At 39.6% G+C, this 21336-nt stretch overlaps 1 protein-coding gene across 1 annotated transcript in view; it reads left to right on the forward strand.

The window, feature by feature from the left end:
• DCAF15 (DDB1 and CUL4 associated factor 15) overlaps positions 1-20126 on the forward strand; it is a 34352-nt gene extending 14226 nt beyond the window's left edge. The window contains exons 6-13 of the mRNA XM_039368320.1: positions 1037-1207; positions 7534-8118; positions 13371-13462; positions 14861-14989; positions 17454-17539; positions 17893-17997; positions 18954-19069; positions 19463-20126. Coding sequence (XP_039224254.1) covers positions 1037-1207; positions 7534-8118; positions 13371-13462; positions 14861-14989; positions 17454-17539; positions 17893-17997; positions 18954-19069; positions 19463-19518 — 1340 coding nt within the window. The 3' untranslated portion in view covers positions 19519-20126. The remainder of the gene's footprint in view (positions 1-1036; positions 1208-7533; positions 8119-13370; positions 13463-14860; positions 14990-17453; positions 17540-17892; positions 17998-18953; positions 19070-19462) is intronic.
• Positions 20127-21336: the final 1210 nt, after the last annotated feature.

A 21336-nucleotide genomic window follows, 5' to 3' on the forward strand; every position in this document is an offset into this window, starting at 1 on the left:
CCACCAACCTGTCTCCCTTCCATCTCTTGCCCTTTTGTCCCCTGCACCGCCATAGTCCATGACCTTTGCCACCTTCTTTCTCTTGTTGCTGATGAGACGTGCCTGGCTTGATCCTTTGCAAGGCAGCTACTGGCTGCATAAGGTTTTTTTTTTTTTCCCTTACGTCATGCGTTGAGGTTTCCTCTTGAGAACTGGGGAAGATGATCAGCAGCTACCTCATGAAGGGCCAGCTGGGCACACCTCGTTAACAGCCAAAGGCAGAAAATGGCAAAGGTCTGCTAGGATGGTGGAGCACAGGGCAGCCAGGGGCCTTGGAGTACAGGGTGGTGTGGTTGACTGGGGCTGGGACTGGACTGGGGCTGATCCTTGCACTACACTTCAGCTCAGAGGCTTCTTGCACTCTCAGAGCCACAGTGTGCCAAGAAGCTTTTTTGTGCTTTTCAGGGTGCAGTTTCCATGCTGCTGGGGCTTGGTGGCTTCGAGCCGTTGGGCTGGGGTTGCAGCATGTTCTTTCCCCAGCCTCCCTGAACTCACACAACATTGCAGCACCCCGGAGCTTGTGTATTGTCTGTGCTGAACCTCCCAGGATCTCCCTTTCCCCTCTTCGCCACCTCATATTCCTTAGCTGGGACGCCTTCTGCTTCCCACTTAACAACCTGCACATCTGGAGTTATGATGGCAAGTAGGAATGCTGGCATTACTATTATTAAGCAATGCACTCACATGACGTCCCTTTTTATGACCACATTACTTAGAGATGGAAATTCCAATACTAATTACGGTTGTAAATCAAGAACTGCCTGTAATTGTAAGTGACCTCTTTATCAGTGGCTTCAGAAATCTTATTTTAGTGAATTAGGATGATATCACAACTTAGATGATGTGCATTCTGCAACATGCTTATTATCTTACCTTGGAAATTGAATTCAACAATAAAAACGGGTAACTGTAAATCCTGCCTAAGAAGGAGTCCTTTCTCAACTGATGAGAGTTTTCTCTGTCCTGATTCTGATGTTCCCTTGCGTATACTTCTCAGGTGACCCAAATGCCAAATGTTTGCAGCATGGATTCATGCTGCACATGAAGTACCAGGTGGTGTATCCTTTCCCCACGTTTCAGCCAGCATTCCAACTCAAGAAGGACCAAGTGGTGCTGCTTAACACCAGCTATTCTCTAGTTGCCTGTGCTGTTTCTGTGCATACATCAGGTAAATGAGTGGGTAGGTGTGTTTATGTGTAGTTGCATATGTGTGTCTATGTGTGAGGGAAAGAGATTAGACTATGAATTCTTGCTAGGTCCTGCTGATTCTAAATCCATACCCACTTTAAGACCTAGCTTACTGAGTGTTAGGCTTTTTTCCCTTTTTTTGAAGATGGGGGACTCATACCTCTATCAGTTCATATCTTCTTGTTAAAACTTTAGTTAACCCTTAGTGCTTGTAATGTTATGTTTGATCCTTTGCACATTATATTGGGGTTATGTAGAGCTTTTGAAATGAGGCACTTCCAAATGTGCAGCAGCACAAATAAAGCACCTCACTTCAAATTATTAAAGCAACAACATTTTTGCTGAAGAAAGTAAAATAATTGTCTATTTACACATACAGGGACAAACAAAGACAATATCCAAAACAGCTAGGTAAGCCTTGCAGAAGTTGCAGTTGTTTCAGAATTTTAAAAGAAGTACTTGTGCTGCTGCATGCCATGAAATGTTTCATCCAAATACTTTGCACAGTCCTAATATTTAGCCAATGTCATTAACATTTATTTTTCATGCTGTCTGGACAGCAATAAAAATCCCTCATCCCTCATAAAAAAATCCATACTTACTGCTGACAATGAAATAGAATATATTTTGAAAGAGAACTCATATTAAGCTGAATTCTGTGTGTGTTTTTTTTTAATGCAGATTTCACCTTTTTACTTCAATGGGTTTTCAGAGTAATTAAGCAAAAAGTAAAAATAGCTAGCAATCCAAAAACATAAAATGATAGAATATTTAAAATTAAATCTAGGTGGTAAAACAACTGTGAAGCTGGAAGGAAGAAGAGAGAAGGGCTTTATTAGGTGCTAAAAAGATATAAAAAGAATGTAAAGACCATAACTTAGTGTATGTTAAGTAGGACTATCCAAGAAAATTAGATTTATCTTACGAAGATTAGAATGTAAAGGCCATAACTTAGTGTATGTGAAGTAGGACTATCCAAGAAAATTAGATTTATCTTACGAAGGTTAGAGTTCATGCCTATTCCATTGAAGTAGCAATTTGGAGATGATTCCAGCTTTTGATTCAAGGTATTGGTAAAAAAAACTCTAGTTTTTTTTTTTTAATTTGAAGGCAAAAGTATGATTTGGCTACATAAAGATGCAAACATGGCACCTGTCTGCAACTCCTTTAACTATTTTCCCCAGGATCAGGTAGCAGTGTGATTGGACACACAAGGAATTTGTCTCCAGTGCGTAAGTTCTCTGTGTACATACAAACAACAAAGTATATAAACATAAGATACTAATGGAGAAGATGAGTATAATAATAATACAGCCATACTATGTGGGTAAATATCCTTAGACATAAGACAGTACTGTGGTAATTAGGTGTTCAGCAGAGTGATGGCACAAGGGAAAAAACTGTCTTTGTGTCTTAATTGTTTTGGCATGCAACACTCTATAGTAGGGTCTTGAGAGGAAGAGTTGAAACAGTTTATGTCCAGGATGCAAGGGGGCTGGTAGATATTTTCTCAGCCCTCTTTCTGGTTCATGAAGTAAACAAGTCCTCAATGGAAGGCAAACTAGTTGCAAATGGGGTTTGGTTTTTTTTGGGCAGTCCTATCAGTTGAAGTCAGTACCTGTCCTGTTAGTTGCTGTACAAAGCAAACAGTTATAGAAGTAGAGATGAAAGAATCAATAATTCTTCTGTAGAGCTGTATCAACAGCTCTTGGGGCAATCTGAACTTCCTAAGTTGATGCAGGAAGAACATTCTTTGTTGTGCCTGTTTGATGATGGTTCTAATGTTAGATATCCATTTCAAATCCTGGGAGATTATAGAACCCAGAATCTTGAAGGTCTCTACTTTTTATAGTGTTATCTAATATTGTAAGATGTGATACGATAGGAGGGCTCCTTATCATATTATTGTTGTTCATTGCACAGTCAGCCAGATGTTCAGACTGGGTTTGGCATTTTTGTCTATTGAGTCCTTACCAAGGACCTGGGATAGGCAGATGTTGATGTTTGATGGTGTTACAGATATTGTCGCAGGATGGAAGCTGTTCCTAATAAAGCCGCCTTTTGCAGTTGACTGATGGCAAATTTGTCAATGCTAGTGGTGTTCAAGTGGTGCTTCAGTTGTTTTGGGATTGCACCCAAGGCACCTATTACTATTGGTACTATCCTTGCTTGCCTTTGCCACAATCATTCTATTTCTGTTTGTAGGTCTTTGTATTTTGTTATTTTCTCCAGTTCTTTCTTGTCTATTCTGCTGTCTCCAGGCACTGCCATGTCACTATCCAGACTTTTTTGTCTTTCTTATCGACAATTATTAAGTCTGGGGTGTTATGTGCCAGGTGCCTGTCTATTTGAATTTTAAAGTCGCAGAGCAATTTAACTTTTCCGTTTTCTATGATTTTCTCTATTTTATGGTCCCACCAGTACTTGCTTACAGGCAAATGATATTTCTTGCAGATCTTCCAATGCACCATTGTTGCTACTTTATCATGCCACTGTCTGTAGTCAGTCTGTGCATGTTCTTGCAGCAGCTTACCAGGTGATTCACTATTTCTTCAGCTTCTTTGCATACGGTAGGTGGCACTTACTGTCTGTTGCTGTCTTCTCAATTCTGGCTTTGTATGCATTTGTATGCATCCTTAAGGCTTGGTCTTGTGCAGCTACAATTACTCCCTCAGTCTCTTTCTTCAACTTTCCTGCTCTTAGCCATTGCCAGATCTTGTTATTATCTGCTTTCTCAGCTATTTTTTAATGCACTGGCCATGTAGTGCTTTGTCTTCCCATGCCTCTATTCTGTTCTTCATTTGGTCTTTCTTGTAGGACAGTTTGGTCTCTCCAGTAGTCAGTATGCCTTCCTGATATACAAACTTCAGTGCATCTGCATCATTGTCCTTCAGATATTCTTTTCCAAAGCCATTTTTTCTTCTTCAACCATCTGATGTACTTGCAACATTCCATGCCTACTTATTTGCCTTGATAGGTAGAGTCAGTCAGTGTCACTGATGAAGGGTGTGATTCATTGTCATTATTTTTCTGGTCCTCCTATCCATTGCTTTTAGTTTTGCTTGAGTCCAGTCCACTATTCCAGCTGTGTATCTAATGACTGGAATTGCCCAGATGTTGATTGCCTTGATGGTATTTCCTCCACTGAGTTTGGACATTAAGATCTTTTTCACTCTCTTGATGTATTCACCTCTAATCTTTTTCTTGACTTAAGTGTGCTTGATGTTGTCAGCTTGAAAGATACCCACGTATTTGTTGTAGTCACCCTTATCTAGACTCTTAATGTTATTTTTGTGGGGGATCTTGATTCCTTCAATTTTCACTATTTTTCCTTGTTTGATAGTGAGTGTGGCACATTTGTCCAAGTCAAACTCCATTGCAATATCTTGGCCACATACACAGTCAGTGTTGAGCAGTGATTCTATTTCAGATGATGTTTTTCCATACAGCTTCAGATCATCCATTGAAAGGAGATGGGATAGTCTGGCAGATGTTTTTGATGTTTGATAGCCATGGACTGAGTTATTCAGTATTGTTGACAGAGGAAACAGTGCAATGACAAGTAGTAGTGGTGATAGTGAATCTCCTTGAAATATTTCTCTCTTGATATTAACCTCTCCCAGTCTCTCACCATTGACCTGCAGCTGTGTCTTCCATTGTGCCATTAATCTTTGCACAAACTTTCTGATATTTCTACTGACTCCTGTTATTTCTAGGTACTTGATTATCCAGTCATGTGGCAGAGAGTTGAATGCCTTTTTGTAGTCAATCCATGCTACATTCAGGTTGGTCTTCCTTCTCTTGCAGTTTTCCAAGATCATTTTGTCAATTAGAAGTTGATCCTTTGTTCCTCTGCTATTGGGGTGTTTTCCTTTCTGCTCAGGTGAAAAGAGATTGTTTTCAATTAGATGCTGTTGGACTGCATCAGCTACCACACCAGTTAGCAATTTGAAAGTTATTGGTAAGCAAGTAATTGGCCTGTATTTGCCTGGTGCTGCCCCTTTTGCTGGATCTTTCATTATTAGGTAGGTTTTCCCAGTTGTTAGCCACTCTTCAATTTCACCTTTTTGTAGTATGTTGTTGAACTATTTGGCAACAAGTAGGTATCGACCAGTTAGATCTTTCAACCAAAAACTAGGCAATTCATCTTCACCTGGTGCTGACCAATTCTTGATCTTCCTTGCTCTTTCTCTACTATTTCTGCTGTTATTACTAGTTCTTTCAACTTTTTTTATTCGCAGCAACCTCTTTTAGCCAAGCTGTGTTTTTGTATTTCTTTGGTTTATCCCATATCTGCGCCCAGAACTGCACTGTTTCTTCCTTGTCAGGTACTGACTGATTCACTGCAGTTTCTCCATTGATGGATTGTTAGAAACGTTTCTGACTGGATTGAAATTGGAGATTTTGCCTATAACTTGCAATTCGAGCTTTGTATCTGCTAATCTTCTTGGCTATAGCTGTTATTTGCTGCTTTATTATTTCCAGTGCTTCCTTGATCTTCCTTATTTCTAAGTGGTATTTCTTGATTAAGTAGTCTTTGGTCTTCTTGTTCTTCAGCTTCTTTTCTTTCATCTGTCCTAGCTTGCTTGCACCTGATCTCAATTTGCTGATTTTATTTTCCAGACTAATCTTCCATTTTTGTGGTGCACTGTTTGGCTTTTTTTCTTCTTTGTTGATTTTGCATCCCAGGTATTCAGTTATAACTGCACCTGTGCTGTTCATTAGTTGGTTATTTCTTGCAGTGAGTTGGTGCTTATACTTGATTTTGCAGTATTTGCATCTTTTAATGTTTGTGCTAGCTGTTTCTTTGGAACAAGCTTCAATGCAGGCAGCCTTATTCTGATGCTTTTGTGCTGTTCTAGATGTTCAACTCTTTGTTTCAATTCTTTTATTTCTTTAGTTAGAGGGCTTTGTTCTTCCTGGGGCAGAGGACAAAATGCCTGTTTTCCAAATGAAAGCAGTTGTATATCTCTGCTGGATTCCTGTACTGCCAACTCCCCCTGCTTTGCCTCTACATTGAGTTACTTCTGGTAAGGCTTTGATTTCTTTGCCCTGGATAAACCTTGGCAATTCTTCCAGTTGTGCTTCTGTGAATACTTTATTTCATATTATAAATTGACATTGATGTGCTGGCCTCTGTTCTTTTATTTCTGATTCTGGATGTTATTCTTTCCAGAACTGGTTCATTCGTTTCAAATATCCTCTTCTTGTTGGACTTGATCTATAATAACAGTTCATTATTTCTTTGTTTTCAATCACTGTGTATTTGCAATGGGTAAACACCTTTTCTTCCAGTAGTTCTGCAGCTGCTGGCCCTGGTTGCTCAACCAAAAGGAATTCCAACATCTAGTGTGGACCTTGTTAACCCGGGCCACATCTGAGCCAATATGGCTTTCTGAAATTTACGTCTCACCATATTATTTATGGGAGAGACACTCTTCGTCTGATTCCTCTGATGAGAAGTATCCAATATGGTTGAACCTATGGGATAGCTCTCATTTTCTTCAGAGTACACAAGCCCCACAATCACATCAAGGTACTGCCTCACTGAGGGATTGTTGTTGTTGTTGTTATTATTATTTGGGTGGGCTGTATATAGTAGGCCTATGAGAACCAAACCTCAAATCAAATAACTAAATAAATCAGGAGTTTTATCAGAATAAATAATTCTCTTGAGATCTCTGGGGTTTTTTGAACATTTGAACTTTCAGACAGTGCAATGATGGGCAAGTCTTGCTTGCTTTAGTTGTATCCCCAAGTATAGCAATTGACATCCACTTACTTAATTGGAGAGGGGACGCTCCTCCCCTCAAATTACCTCAACTATTGCAAATTAAAAGATTATTCTAATACAGAATATGTTCTGGACCATTACTATTCAATATAATTTGAATAGTAATAGTCAAATTTGCTACTAGAAGTTTTCATAATTGGTCTATGTAATTTTAGTGTTTTCTCCGTTATGGATTTCAAAAAGAGTGAGAGAAATGGAAATAATGATGCTTATGTCATATGTATGATCTACCTCTGAATTACTTTCTTTGATTGCTTGGTCAGAATATTCATTGTCATAGCTATTGAGTCTATTTAAAAAAAAAACAAAAAAGCTTTGCTGGAGAACAGATTAAAGCCCAGCTTGTCAGTGGGGAAAAATGACAAGGGCATACTAGACACAGCCAAATATAATGATTATTTGTACGTGTATATTCATGTTTTGGAGTCAACAACATATTATGAATAGTCCTTGAAAATGTGTTGTAGAAATTGTGTGGCACTTCTGATTTTATTGTTGTTGTTTCCATTTAGATGACAGCAACTTCTGCCAAATTCTTTATGACAGGAGTCGCCAGACCCGGGCCCCTGTTGTGGAAGTGAGCCACGCATCCCTTATCTCACATTGTCCTGCAGGCTTAGAGAAAGAGTTGGAAAAAGACAGCTGCTCCTGCCAGAGTGAGACTCCATTGACACAGCCTCTTGCTGTACCTCCACAGGACATAGATACCCACGTTTCACCTGCTGTAGCTATGGCAAAGGAATTTGTTGCAGACATCTTCCGAAGGGCCAAGGAAGCCAGAAGCAGTGCACCTGTAGAAGAAGCAGCAGCAGCAGGCAATGGGCTCAAGTGCCTCCTTGACTCTGGGGCTCTGGGCCAGGATACTTTAGGCTCTTGGGACCTGAGGAAGACTTTGGAATCTTGCTTACATGGCAGTGTTGCTCATTGTTCTACATCGTCTACTGGAACCAGTAGCATTTCTGATATAGGGAGCTCCCCCAAAGAATCTTTTATAGCCAATTTTGAACTGGAAAGTCTGCCAGCTGAGCCAGGCTATGTGAACTATACCAAACTGCGCTATGTCCTGGAACCCAACGATTTTTCCGAGGCAGAGGATGGTGAGTATGGGGAAGAAAGTGGTAGTAGGTTTCTGATTTCTGACAGGATTTGCAGGCATGAGCCAAAGTATCAGCAAGAAAATGCTTCCATATTCTCCACTGGATAGCACTTTTTCCTATGTGTACTGCATTTGAATTTTTGTTTGAACAAGGGAAGGCTACTTTGTCCAACTGTGAGAATGTTTCCTGCACCATCTCCATTGCCTAGCTGTAAACAATGGCTTCCTCATTGTGTCACCTTTTACTACATGAATTTCTTTTCTCACTTCACCCAACCTTTTCAATTAAGGCTAGCAGAAGGTCAGATGGTGTAGCATAACCGCATGAGGAATCTCTTTATCTGAAATATCTAGCATAATAAAATAGGAACCCTAATTATGCATTCTATTTGTGTAACAGCTAATAGATCAGTGGTTCTCAACCTTCCTAATGCCGCGACCCTTTAATACAGTTCCTCATGTGGTGGTGACTCCCAACCATAAAATTATTTTCGTTGCTACTTCATAACTGTAATTTTACTGCTGTTATGAATCGTAATGGAAATATCTGATGTGCAGGATGTATTTTCATTGTTACGAATTGAACATAATTAAAGCATAGTGGTTATGCTTTCCTCTCTCTCTCTTTCTCTCTTTCCTCTCTTTTTCTCTTTCCTCTCCCTCTCTTCCCTGTCTTTCTCTCTTCCCTCTCTATCTTTCCTCTTTCTCTTCCTTTCTCTTCTCTCTTTCCTCTCTTTCTCTCTTTCCTGTCCCTCTCTCCCTTTCTCTCTTTCCTCTCCCTCTTTTTCTCTCTTCCCTTTCTCTTTCCTCTCTTTCTCTCTTTCCTCTCCCCTTCTCTTTCCTCTCCCTCTCTTTCTCTCTTCCCTTTATCTTTCCTCTTTCTCTTTCTTTTTCCTCTCCCTCTTTTTCTCTCTTCCCTTTCTCTCTCCTCTTTCTCTTTCTTTCCTCTCCCTTTTTTTCTCTTCCCTCTCTCTCTTTCCTCTCTTTCTCTTTCTCTTTCCTCTCTTTCTCTCTTTCCTTTCTCTTTCCTCTCCCTCTTTCTCTTCCCTTTCTCTTTCCTCTCCCTCTTTCTCTCTTCCCTCTTTCTCTTTCCTCTCCCTTTCTCTCTTTCCCTTTCTCTCTTCCCTGTTTCTTTCCTCTCTCTTTCTCTTTTCTCTCCCTCTCTCCTCTTCCTCTCTTTCCTCCTCTCTCTTTCTCTCTCTTTCCTCTCCCCCTCTCTTTCCTCTCTCCCTCTATCTCTCTTTCTCTCTCTCTCTCTCTCTTCTCTTCTCTCTCTCTCCCTCCCTCCCTCCCCTCAATATCTCAAGTTTTCCCATTCAGTGACTCTGGGCAGATTAGAGTTCAAAGATGTATTACAATTAAAAATACTTTTTAAAAGAGTAATGACAGCAAAGCCAATAAAAACAACAGAAGCATCCAAATTAAGTGACCACGCTGGAATAACGCCCATAATAATTGGGCCATGAGGCGCAACTTCCCCCCAGGAGGCAGAAAGAATTCAGGCAAGTGGCATTTCGGAGCCGTGCAAGTCAGCCCGGGGCTCGGTCGGGCCCTTCCGGGCACAATTAGGGGCGGCTCCATGGAGTCCCAGGCGCCTGACTCATGGAGGAAGCCAGCTGGGAGCCCGCAATTAGCGGGCCCACCAGGAGGCTGCTGACGTGGATATCCCCACGGCAGTCAGGCAGCTCCCAAGCCGGATGACATTCCTGGCCAACCGGCCATGGGGTGGGAATGGCTCCCCCACTGGGGCTGCTCAGCCTTCCTGGCCGGCCAGCTAGCCGGGCCTTTCCAGGACCAAATCCTGCCGAGCTCTGCCTGCCGCAGGAGGGTGAGCCGGGCCAGGCTGAGCAGCTGCAATTTGTACAACCGCAGTACCGGTCTAGAGGAGTGCCCCCGCCCCTTCCCATGCCCGGAAAGTAACACTTCCTCTTCTGTTCCGGATGTGGGAAAATGGGTGGAGGTCCCTGGAAGGCCAAGGGTGGGGGGGCAGGAGGTAGCAGAAGGCGCTGAAGGGCGCCCGGGCCACCATGCACTGGACCGGGACGCTGCCCCCACCAGGACTGAAGCGATTCGCCGCCCCAGCCGGGACTACCGCCCAGCCCGGGGAGACGTGTGGCCGGCTCAGCGGCCTGGGAACAGTCCAGGAACCAATGCCCCTGCCGGCTGCCGGCCCCACCGGGACCGAAGTGATGCCACCACCGCAGCCAGGATTGCCACCCGGCCCGGGGAGACACTTGGCCAGCTCAGCAGCCCAGGGATATCCCAGGAAACAATACCCCGCTGGCCGCCGGCCCAGCCAGGACTGCCGCCTGGCCTGGGGAGATGCCTGGCCGGCTCGGCTGCTCCTCTGCCTGGTGCAGGTAAGCCAGGGAGGCTGCACTACCTGCCCTGAGGCTGCTTCGCAGGGGTGCTCCTTGGACTCAAAGCCCCCTCCCTACCCCTGCCACTCACCCTCTATCTCCGGCTCTGCTGCTGCTTGACCAACTGGGGCTGCGGCTTGCAGGAGGGCTGGCCCGCTCAGTGGAGGCTTTGCTGGGTCACTCCCAGCAGGGATCCCAGGGCTTCCTTACACGGTTCCCCGGCCATGTGCACCTTGGACGGGGCCAGCCAGGGAAAGGGCCTTTCTGGCCACCCTTCTCCCAGGGGTTAGGGCACCCGGCCACAGGGCCAATCAGGAGCTCTGCGAGGGGGCAAGTCTGCATGAGAGAGAGAGAAAGAGAGAGAGAAGGGAAGCGCAAGTGCCTCTCTCTCTCTCTCTCTGCAAATGGCGGAGGAGGCTCTGGAGCCGCAGGAGGTTAGGCGACCCCTGTGAAAGCGTCGTTCGACCCCCAAAGGGGTCACGACCCACAGGTTGAGAACAGCTGTAATAGATCTAGCACTGACTCATTCATAATTTTGGGGCCTGTTGCGACATGTACCTTATAACTCTTAATATCCACAATTAAAAGTTATTCTGTATCATATTAAATGTATTTAGAGCAAGAAGTTTAAGTCTACTATATTTAAGTGTAATTTTGTGTTATTTCATAAACTGTTTTATGATAACTTGTTTCAAAATATCACCCAATTTGCCAAATTTCAAGTCAATAATAATAATAATAATAATGATGATGATGATAATGTTGGAAGGGACCTTGGAGGTCATCTAGTCCAACCCCCTGCTCAGGCAGGAAACCCTATACCATTTCGGACAAATGGCTATCCAATTTCTTCTTAAAAACTTGACGCATTCACCGCTTCTGGAGGCAGCTTGTTCCACTGGTTAATTGTTCTAACTGTCAGGAAGTTTCTCCTTAGTTCTAGGTTGCTTCTCTCTTTGGTTAGTTTCCACCCATTGCTTCTTGTCTGCCTTCAGGCGCTTTGGAGAATAGCTTGACTCCCTCTTCTTTGTGGCAGCCCCTGAGATATTGGAACACTACTATCATGTCCCCTCTTGTCCTTCTCTTCGTTAAACTAGACATACCCAATTCTTGCAACCGTTCCTTATATGTTTTAACCTCCAGTTCCCTAATCATCTTTGTTGCTCTTCTCTGTACTCTTTCTAGAGTCTCAACATCTTTTTTACATTGTGGTGACCAAAACTGGATGCAGTATTACAAGTGTGGCCTTACCAAGGCATTGTAAAGTGGTATTAACACTTCACGTGATCTTGATTCTATCCCTCTGTTAATGCAGCCTAGCACTGTGTTGGCTTTTTTGGCAGCTGCAGCACACTTCTGGCTCATATTTAAGTGATAGTCCACTAGGACTCCGAGATCCCTTTCACAGTTGCTACTATTGAGCAAGGTACCCCCTATACTATACCTGTACATTTGGTTTTTCTTGCCTAAATGTAGAACCTTCCTTTTTTCACCATTGAATTTCATTTTGTTAGGTAGCGCCCAGTATTCAAGTCTGAAATCATGTGTCTCAGTTTTTGGATACTTCTGTAAATTAGGCCATTTGACATACAGTACTGTGATTCAGAAACTTATTCTATAATCCACCATTTTGCCCATTTAAAAGTTACGGGAAAGTTTTAGTAGTATATAGATTCTCTGGATGTTCTTTTATATAACCTGAAACATCTTTTTTTAATTTGGTAATATAGTCACACATAGTATGCACAACCACAGTATTTTTGTATGCATGGATTTTAAATTTGTTTAGGAAGAAATTTCTGGACCGTAGTCATTCTGAGACATCTGATCTTCTCTGATTGTCTAACATACCGGTAGTTGTGCTGTTTAAAAAGACATCTTATGCATCTCGCCACCTATGGCATTTGCACTTTTTTCCTCTTCTTGCCAATGTGAATTGTTATAGTATTGGATTGCCTGCCACTGTGTGAAGACAAGAAAAAACTGAGAAAAACTTATTTCCTTCCAGGTGCTTTGTTTTATCCCCTCAATTTTGTTTTCCATGACTTTTGTTCTAGCTTTTCATGTCTCTAATTGCTCTCGGTTTTGCTTGTGAGAGAACAGTTGTTATTTAATCAGCCAATCAGCCAGTTTCTTTGCTGATAAAATGTATGATTTTCTTAAAAACTGTGCATTACTAACCCTATTTGGTGTATACATTTTTGTCTTTTATCATTAGTATATAATCAGAACATGCAGGCATTCAAAGTGATACATTGATTGGAGTGTGTCTGATTTGGTTTTATAAATTTAATAATAACTGGTATATGTTCAGATGGATTTGTGGAACAGATTTTTCCCATATAACCAGCAAGTGTTGCTTTTTAAATATTATTATTCACAGTGACAAGTTTTTCTTCAATACAGTATAGTTCATGAGGTGTTTCAAAAATTGAAAAATAGGAGAGATTAATGCTGACTGGTTGTTTTTCAGAATATATTCACAAAGTGTGTTCTCTTGCATATTTGATCCTGGTACCCTGCCAGACCTAATTCAGAAGCCAAAATTAATATTTTTGACGAAGCCAGTCAAGTAGACAACTGCATGTTGAAGTCAGTCAGTTCTATTTTACAGTGCAAACATTTCGTCTATTCAAAAATACTAAAAATATAAATTACTGATATAAATCTATCAGTGGCTATTGGGTGCTTTGGAATAATAAATACATTAACCTTAGATAATCAAAGGGAAGACAGAATCTCTTTGAAGCCTCCTGTTCCAATACATTTACTTCTCCTGGTTTTGGTTTCCTTTTTTTTATTCTCTACTCTTGCAAAAGATCTTTTTGAAGCTGTTCTTTTGATGCTTCATAGTTATTTTTTTTACTTGGCTTTATGTTATTTTTTATTTCAGAATATGAGGATGACAAAATCTCCTTGCCATTTGTTGTGACAGACCTCCTAGGAAGAAATTTGAAGCTCTTAAAGGAGAAGGCCATTTGTGAGGTAAGAGCTATTTCTAGGAATCTTCTGATGTGAGAGAAAGAGATGCTAACTCTGTTTGAGAAAGACCACTAAATAATTATTCTCAAGGAAATGTGAACTCATTAATATTTTTTTCATTACTTGCTTTCTTGGTTTTATCCAGTTGTTTGATCTCATTGTATTGAAATACAAAACATTTTCTTTTTTTTGGTAACACACCCTGATTAGTTGGAATATAGTGGTTTTAATTTAGGGATATGTATTGAATTCATTGAGGGATTATTTAAATAGCATCAGTTTATTTTTCAGCAAGCTTCAAACGTTTCTGATTTATATTTTCAAGCATCTTTTGCTTTAGTTGCCAGTTTAACAAACATTATGTAGTTTGATCTTAGCTCATGTGACTATGACTGGTATGTTTGTTAATTATAGTTTATAGGTTGTATAAAACCAATCACTTCTGATTTATTCTGTAAATGATGATTAAACAGGTTTAGCATGTATTAGGCTTGTAATTTATCAGTTAGAGGACCTTCATACAAGGGCTGGACCATAGACAGAAAATATAAGGATTATAACATTTGGCAAGCACTATGTGAACGGGAGAAATTTTCCAGTCTAGGTTCCCTATTCTCTTTTCTGTTAGATTTGAAAGATGTTCAATCTTTAAAGAGGAAAACACTTTAACTTAGCTTATTTGGGCAGTTCCTGGATTTCAGAAGTGATATTTTTGTCTTTCTTATGTTGTGTTGCATTCCAATTACAGTTTGAATCTGTTCTGGAAAGAAAAATCCCATTTTTTTAAATGAAATTTTAGAACTTCCATTTAAAATAGTTTTTGAGGCTGATTCTGTCCAAATCAGAGAGGACAAATTCTGTATGTGAAAAGCAAATCAATGTGCAAAAAATATGGACTATAATATAATATTTAGGCAACTGTTGCCATAATAGCATGCTAAATTTTAAGCAGAATTTTAAGTCCTCAATGGTTTTTGTCTGAAATTGTGAAATTAACAATGTACATCCAAGATCTCTTGCAGTTATGTTTTCCAACTATGCACCTGTTCTTCATATTTCCCTCTATCCCATGGATGACTATATATGCTTAACTAATCCTTGCTATAACTGAAAACTATGTACAAAAAATTATAATAAGAGCTTGGAGTAGTTTGTGGTGTCATATTACACTCAGTTATGTCATTTTTCTGGCTAGTAGAGATTTTGCACAAAATAGCTTGTTGATAGAAAAAAAAGAATTGAGATAGAGCAGTATTAATGTCAATGTTAGAGGTGTAAACAGAGGATTAATTATATTTATTAGTATAATGAGTTTCTGAAAATTAGGTGTCTGGCTAAGGAGCAGGCTATGCCAGAAAGTACTGATACAGATTCTTCTCTGCTATTTTTCTGCCTTTTCAGGGCCAATATTTAACAGTGGAGCAGTTGACTTTGGATTTTGAATATGTTATTAATGAAGTGATTCGAAATGATGCTTCATGGTCCAAGCAGTTTTGTTCCTTCAGTGATTATGACATTGTCATCTTGGAGGTAGGAATATGACAGATTTGTTTAATGATATCTTATTTGAGAACAGAACATCATTTTTATAGTATTGCTTCTTGGCTCATTAAAAAATGCAGATGCTGTTCTCCATTTGAGGAAAGACACTTTTAGATTTATTTGTATTTGAAAATAATTTGGTATAAGTTTAACATATTTAAATTATATTTGCTAATGTTCACTATAGCAGCACCTTCAGCCAGAGCGCGGAGTATTGACTTGCAAGTTTACCTGTCCCCTTGAGTGTCAACAAGTAATTTCACTCTAATTAAACAGATTTTTTAAAATTTATCTTTAAATAATCATAAAGGCCCTTACCATTCACAAAATTGGTCTATATCTGTCATGATTGGTTTTTCAATAGTTTTAACTACAGAGTTAGTGTGAGGTAAACTGCTGTTTATTTGTCTAAAAAGGGGTGGAAATGGACTCCCTAAGGATGTCACATGGTATACATAAAAATAGTGCGAATGGGCAGTTTTCTAGACCAGACTTTTCCCAGCATATCTCCCCTAGAAATGTTAAACAGCTTTCCTTGTGTCATATTTGTGATGTTCATTGCATTAACAAATGTAGTTCTGGGAGTTGTATTCTACCTCTAGAAGACACCTTATTAAAGGAAGGTTATTTAAGAATTAATGTATTTTTACAGTTCACAAAGAAGATCATATAGTTAAGAGGAGAGATATGGCTTCCCTGCAGATTTGAGGTCATCCCTAATAGAACATGATTCTATTTACATTTTATATTGCCTTTTAACACAAATATTCCCAAAATAGCTTATATTTAAGAAAATAACATACATGTGAATTTAATTGTGGAGAGTAAATTTTAGTTATCCTGGAGAATAAAAGAATGTCATGGTTGCAATTGGAGGTAGAGATAGAATAGACAGACAAAATATCTACTTTGATTTATGAAAAAATGCTTCTTCATCATAGTTATAGATATATAATTAGAATAGAGCTGGAAGGGATCTTGGAGGCCTTCTAGTCCAGCCCCCTGCTTAAACAGGAAAACTTATACCATCTCAAGACAAATGACTGTCTAGTCTCTTCTTAAAAACCTTCAGTGATGGTGCACCAGAAATTTCTTTTTTAAAGAATAAAGAAGATGAGCATTTCCTTTAGTATCTAGAACTAGAAATGTAGAAAAAACAAATTGTGTAAACTCTGTAAAAACTTACATTCTTCTTCCAATCCAGCCATTCTGGGGGCAGTCTGGCAGCTTTCTAAAACTTTCTATAATGTGTGATAATTGTGTGATGTGGAAATCAGGCAGGCATGAATAATAAAAGCTAGATATCTCTTCCAGCAGTAACACAATGGGTGAATTGGCTCACAATAACAATTCAGAGCTACAACATCTGATCAAGCTGCAACAGCAACCCAAATAATACAGTACTGAGATCAACTCAGTGATTGAATTGAGCTTATATTGATCTGTTCTTTTTTTAAAAAAAGTTCTCAGCAGTCTGATTTACAAAGAAATAATAATTATAAAAAATAGAGTTGCTGTGGAGCAGGGCTCTGGGTCATGTTTGCATCATTGGTTAGAAGATAAATATTCCCAATTTGCTTCATGTTGACTATTCTGATCAATAGTGCCAAGTTTTATTTAAAAGTTCTGGCTGTTGCCTCATTGTATTCAGTGCCAAGTGGTACTGTCTCTTGTCAGTTATAAACTTTCCAAGGTGATCTGTGAGTGTCACAGTTTATGACTTATGTAGATTGAAATAGTAAAAGGAGTAAAATTTGGAATAAGGTTGTACAGGCAACTTTTAATTGATATTAATAGTATGATGATTTTATTGTGGATTGCTGGCTCATTCCACTTTCTGATCACTTGTTCACACAGTTTTTATTTGTGCCATTTTAGAATGGCTGATTTGAGTAGAAAAAGTATTACTTCAGAGAAGTCTCTGACTAGTAAGGGGCAGAGTAGGAAAACTTGTTATTCATTCAATAAAATCTGACTTAAATGTTATGAACAGCTAACAAGCTGATGGCTTATATTTTGATATTTTGAAATTAAAGGGTTCCTGCTTAGAGCAGGGGTCCCCTACCCCGGGTCCGTGGACCAGTACCGGACCGCAGCATGCCAGCAACTGGTCCACACAAACAAGAAAAGCCCTATCCACAGGATGCAGGCAGCACACAAAACCACGCCCCCTCTGGTCTGTGGAAAAACCTCTCTCCCTGTAACTGGTCCCTGGTGCCCAAAAGGTTGGGGACCTCCGGATTAGAGTATTTCTTTTTGGCTTGTGAGAGAGTTAAAATCATTACATGTCTCATATGTAGCACAGGAATGATCTAAGAACAACCTTGAGAGAGCCTCCTTTGTTTTATTAAGTTCCTTTCAGTTTTAACCTTGGATTCCCTTTAGATAAGAATAGAACCTTGTCCTCCAGCTGAATGCAGCTTATTCAGTTCTTTTAAACATGTTTTTTTAGGTATGTCCAGAAACCAATCAGGTCATCATCAATATTGGACTATTGCTGCTAGCATTTCCTTCTCCAGATGAAGAGGGACAGCTCAGGTGAGTCCAGTCCCAGGCTAGACAATTCTTTGGATTTGTTTCCAGGATTGTATGGCTACTGCACAAGCTTTCCTGCAGCAGCATTACAATCCTGCAAAAAGGCACAAGTGCTTCTGCATATTCTGAAGCACTGATCAAATCTGAAGGTCTGTAGTTCTATCAGAAATTTAAAATATTATATCCCAGATATTAAAATACATTCTCAAAATGTTTGGAGATAATATATGCTATGTATATCAGCAAAGAATTTCTTTGGAGCAACTGTAAAAGATTGGAATAATGTTGATATAAGTAGGCGTATTATTTGTCTGTGTTTACTGAATGGGTAGTCTAATCATTCTTATCATCTGCAGACCAAAGACATATCACACCAGCCTCAAAGTGGCATGGGATCTGAATACTGGCATCTTTGTCACTGTCAGTGTAGGTGATCTCACAGAAGTCAAAGGACAGACCAGGTAAAACAGGGTTGATATCAGGATCCAGTTATATTTCCTTTTTATCTATCTCCTCTGATCTAAAACCAATTCTTACCCTTTCCTGGATCCTGCCATAATCCCAAGGGTGAGGGGGGATATGCAAGCTTTTTAAAATTACTTTCACTTCCTCTATTCACCACAAAGTAACCTTTTGTTTATTCGCTTGAGGATCTGCTAACCATCACAATGTAAGCATTTGCCTTTCATCCTATGCCCCTCTGAACTTCTCCTCCTTACCGGCCAACTAGGAAAAGGGTGTGTGTGTGAAAAGATACAGCCTCTTCCGTCATCAAAATAAAGTGTGAGGAGCTGTTGCATGATCGTGTACAACAGAGCCGGATTGATGTTGTCTTTCCTGGATTTAACATCTAGAAATCTGCCGGTGTGCATCGCACGGAAGAACTGCGGGGCGGGGCTTGCTTAGGGACACTTTAAACATCGATTTGTGAGAGAATCCCTCAGATTCTGTCTATTATGCCCACTATCAATTTCTCTTAATACAAGTTCCTGTTGGAAGAGATAGTTTCCAAGAGTTCTGCTTTCTTAAGATGTGGTTTGAAGCGATTCCTTACAGTTGACCTATTACTTTTTAGGGGAGGGGGTATATTTACCCTTGAATTATTTTTTTTAACATTTTTCTATTGTAATCTTTCTAATGAAAGTCAGCCCTTCAACTCTCTCTTTCCTCTGACATATTTTCCTTTCTGCAAAGATTTTCAAAATGTACCATTCCATGTCTCCTGATGGAAGTGAATGGTGACCATTATTATATAGTGGCAAATTAAAGGAACATAGGGAATAATCTGCCATTTGTTCTGATGATCTTACATTGAGGGCAAGTTGTTTAGTATTTTTCCATGATTCTAAATGTTGTATCAAAATTATCCATATGTGAACTCTGGGCTTGCTAACTAATCCTAGTTCCTGCCTCTCAGTGGCAGTGTATGGAGCTCCTACCGGAAAAGCTGTGTGGATATGGTAATGAAGTGGCTTGTACCAGAGAGCAGTGTTCGCTATGTCAACAGAATGACCAATGAAGCCCTTCACAAAGGTATTTTCTGTCTTGTAAAAGTTTTATTACTCAGTGGATTCAGTTGGCTGACCAATATTGAGATAATAGCCAGTTTTCAATCAAAGGCATGTTTGATGCTTTCTGACATTTAAAAAAAAAAAATAGGATACTTTTTCTAAAAATGTGTAATGTTAAAACACTGGAGAGATCTGTCCTGATTCTGGGTTTTTGGGGATTTTATTCAATATCTTTGATTGATCATGGCCCATGAAGTGGTAGCAGTTAATTACTATCTTAGTTTCTGGTTTCAAATATCAGAGTTCTGGAAATTCCATTCAAGATGACTTTATAATGTAGTTAGTTTTGGAGAGACTTGCATTGCAAGGACATTAATTCTTGGCTAACTCTTTTTTTTCCCCTTTGTAACTACAGGTTGCTCGTTAAAATTCCTAGCAGACAATGAGCGCTACACATGGATTGTCTTATGAAATCTGATTCAGAAGCAAAACTCACATCAGTTGTTCATTTTTTGCCATAACTGTATATGTCCAATTCAACTACCTCCTTGTTAAACATTTTTAATTTTTCCCTTTCTTTAGAGTAGATGTTGCCCAAATGATCTTGGAAGCATTAGATTTTGTGAATAGAATCACTTCTACTTCCTTGTTGCTGTCTGGGGGGTGATATTTGAAGAAGCGAGGTTGCTTGAGACTCTGAAAACAAACTTTTCCTTGCAGACCAGGGTTATTGTTTGCGATGGTTCAACTTCAACTGATTTAGAAAAAGCAAAAATTAGCTATTTAACCTTCTAGAGTAATCTGTATTTGGTGAAGCTACAAAGAATAGGTGGGAATATCCTGTAAGATTTGACTTCCTCTAATGCAAGAACAAATTATTCCAAGGCAACAATATTGTTTAAGGAGACCAAATTCCTTTCTTGTTTCAGTGTCATTTTGTACTTGTTATTTTGTCTATTTTTTTTCTTCCTAAATGTAAATGCCACCCCAACTCACATACCTAGTGGACTGATTACAAATGTTTTCTCTCTTTTCTCTCCAGCAGGTCTTATTTCCTGCAATAAATATTTTAAACAGACTAACTCTTGTTGCTTCTTTTCTTCTTTGATGAAAAACTTAATCGGAATTACAGCATCGCAACTGAGAATTTTCACACAGGTTGACATTAAGGGTTTACTATCTGGAAAGTATGTGCAAATTTAAGATACTTACTGCTTGTTATACAAGAACATTCCATAATTCACATTGGTTATCATAATATATTCTTTTTTTCATGGTGCACCTAGGGTCCCTAGGTGATTTGTCCTTGATTAGATTTGCCCAGTTTGAGCAAGGGGTTGCTGAATTGTGTGATTTCAGATTGTGTAAATAAATATAATTATAAATATTTTCCCATACTATCCAAGAGAATGTTGTCTTAAAAGATGGGAGGATAATTAAAATTCAGGATGGGTGTGAAAGGAAGCATCATTTCCCTTTCATTGGCAGTCTTCACTTTGAATCAGAGGTAACAGTCCTCATGAATAGAATTCATACATTAGCAAAAATATCACAATAGCAATATTACTTAGATTTATATACCGCTTCAGTGCTTTACAGCCCCCTCTAAGCAGTTTACAGGGTCAGCATATTGCCCCCAACAAATTACTATAGTAATTTCAGGCCCTAAGAAGTTTAAAATAAGTGTGTTTCACCTTATAGTTATTATGAATAGCAGCCTTTTTATATACTGTAATTCCAATAGAAACATACTTGCTAGAGATGAGAGCCTCTGGTTTAAAAAAAAAATTGCAAAAGCTATACAACAACTGAAAAATAGCAAAAGGGAGCTAAATGGCATCTGACTGTCTCAGAAAAAAATCCTTTAAGGCTATGCTCATTCCATTTGAAGTAGCTATGTAAAACATCAATTGTATTCATCCCATTTAAGTAGCTCTGCTGGGATGGGGCACCAGGAGGTGAATTTTTGAACATGACTTCAGATGTGAAATGGATGTTGCCTCTCTAAATTGTATGAAGGGTGGAATATATCTCTGACCTTAGATCTGTAGTTCCCAAACCCTGTAGCATGGCACTACAGCAAACTCGCAGGGGAGCATAAGATACTTAATAAATGGAACTGTTAGGGAGCTTGCTACAGCATCCAGAGCACTGTGAACCAGGAAAGTTTGGGGATATCTGAAAGTTCATCCAAGTCATAGAACCTATGCTGGGATTGCCAAGCAGATTCCAATTTTGCACACAAGGGCTGAAATGTGAACTCATTTTTGCAATAGTAAGCAAGCAGCA

The sequence above is a fragment of the Crotalus tigris genome, unplaced genomic scaffold (assembly GCF_016545835.1).
Source record: "Crotalus tigris isolate CLP2741 ecotype Arizona unplaced genomic scaffold, ASM1654583v1 scf7180000020745.601501, whole genome shotgun sequence".
In the NCBI taxonomy this organism is placed as follows: Eukaryota; Metazoa; Chordata; class Lepidosauria; order Squamata; family Viperidae; genus Crotalus; species Crotalus tigris.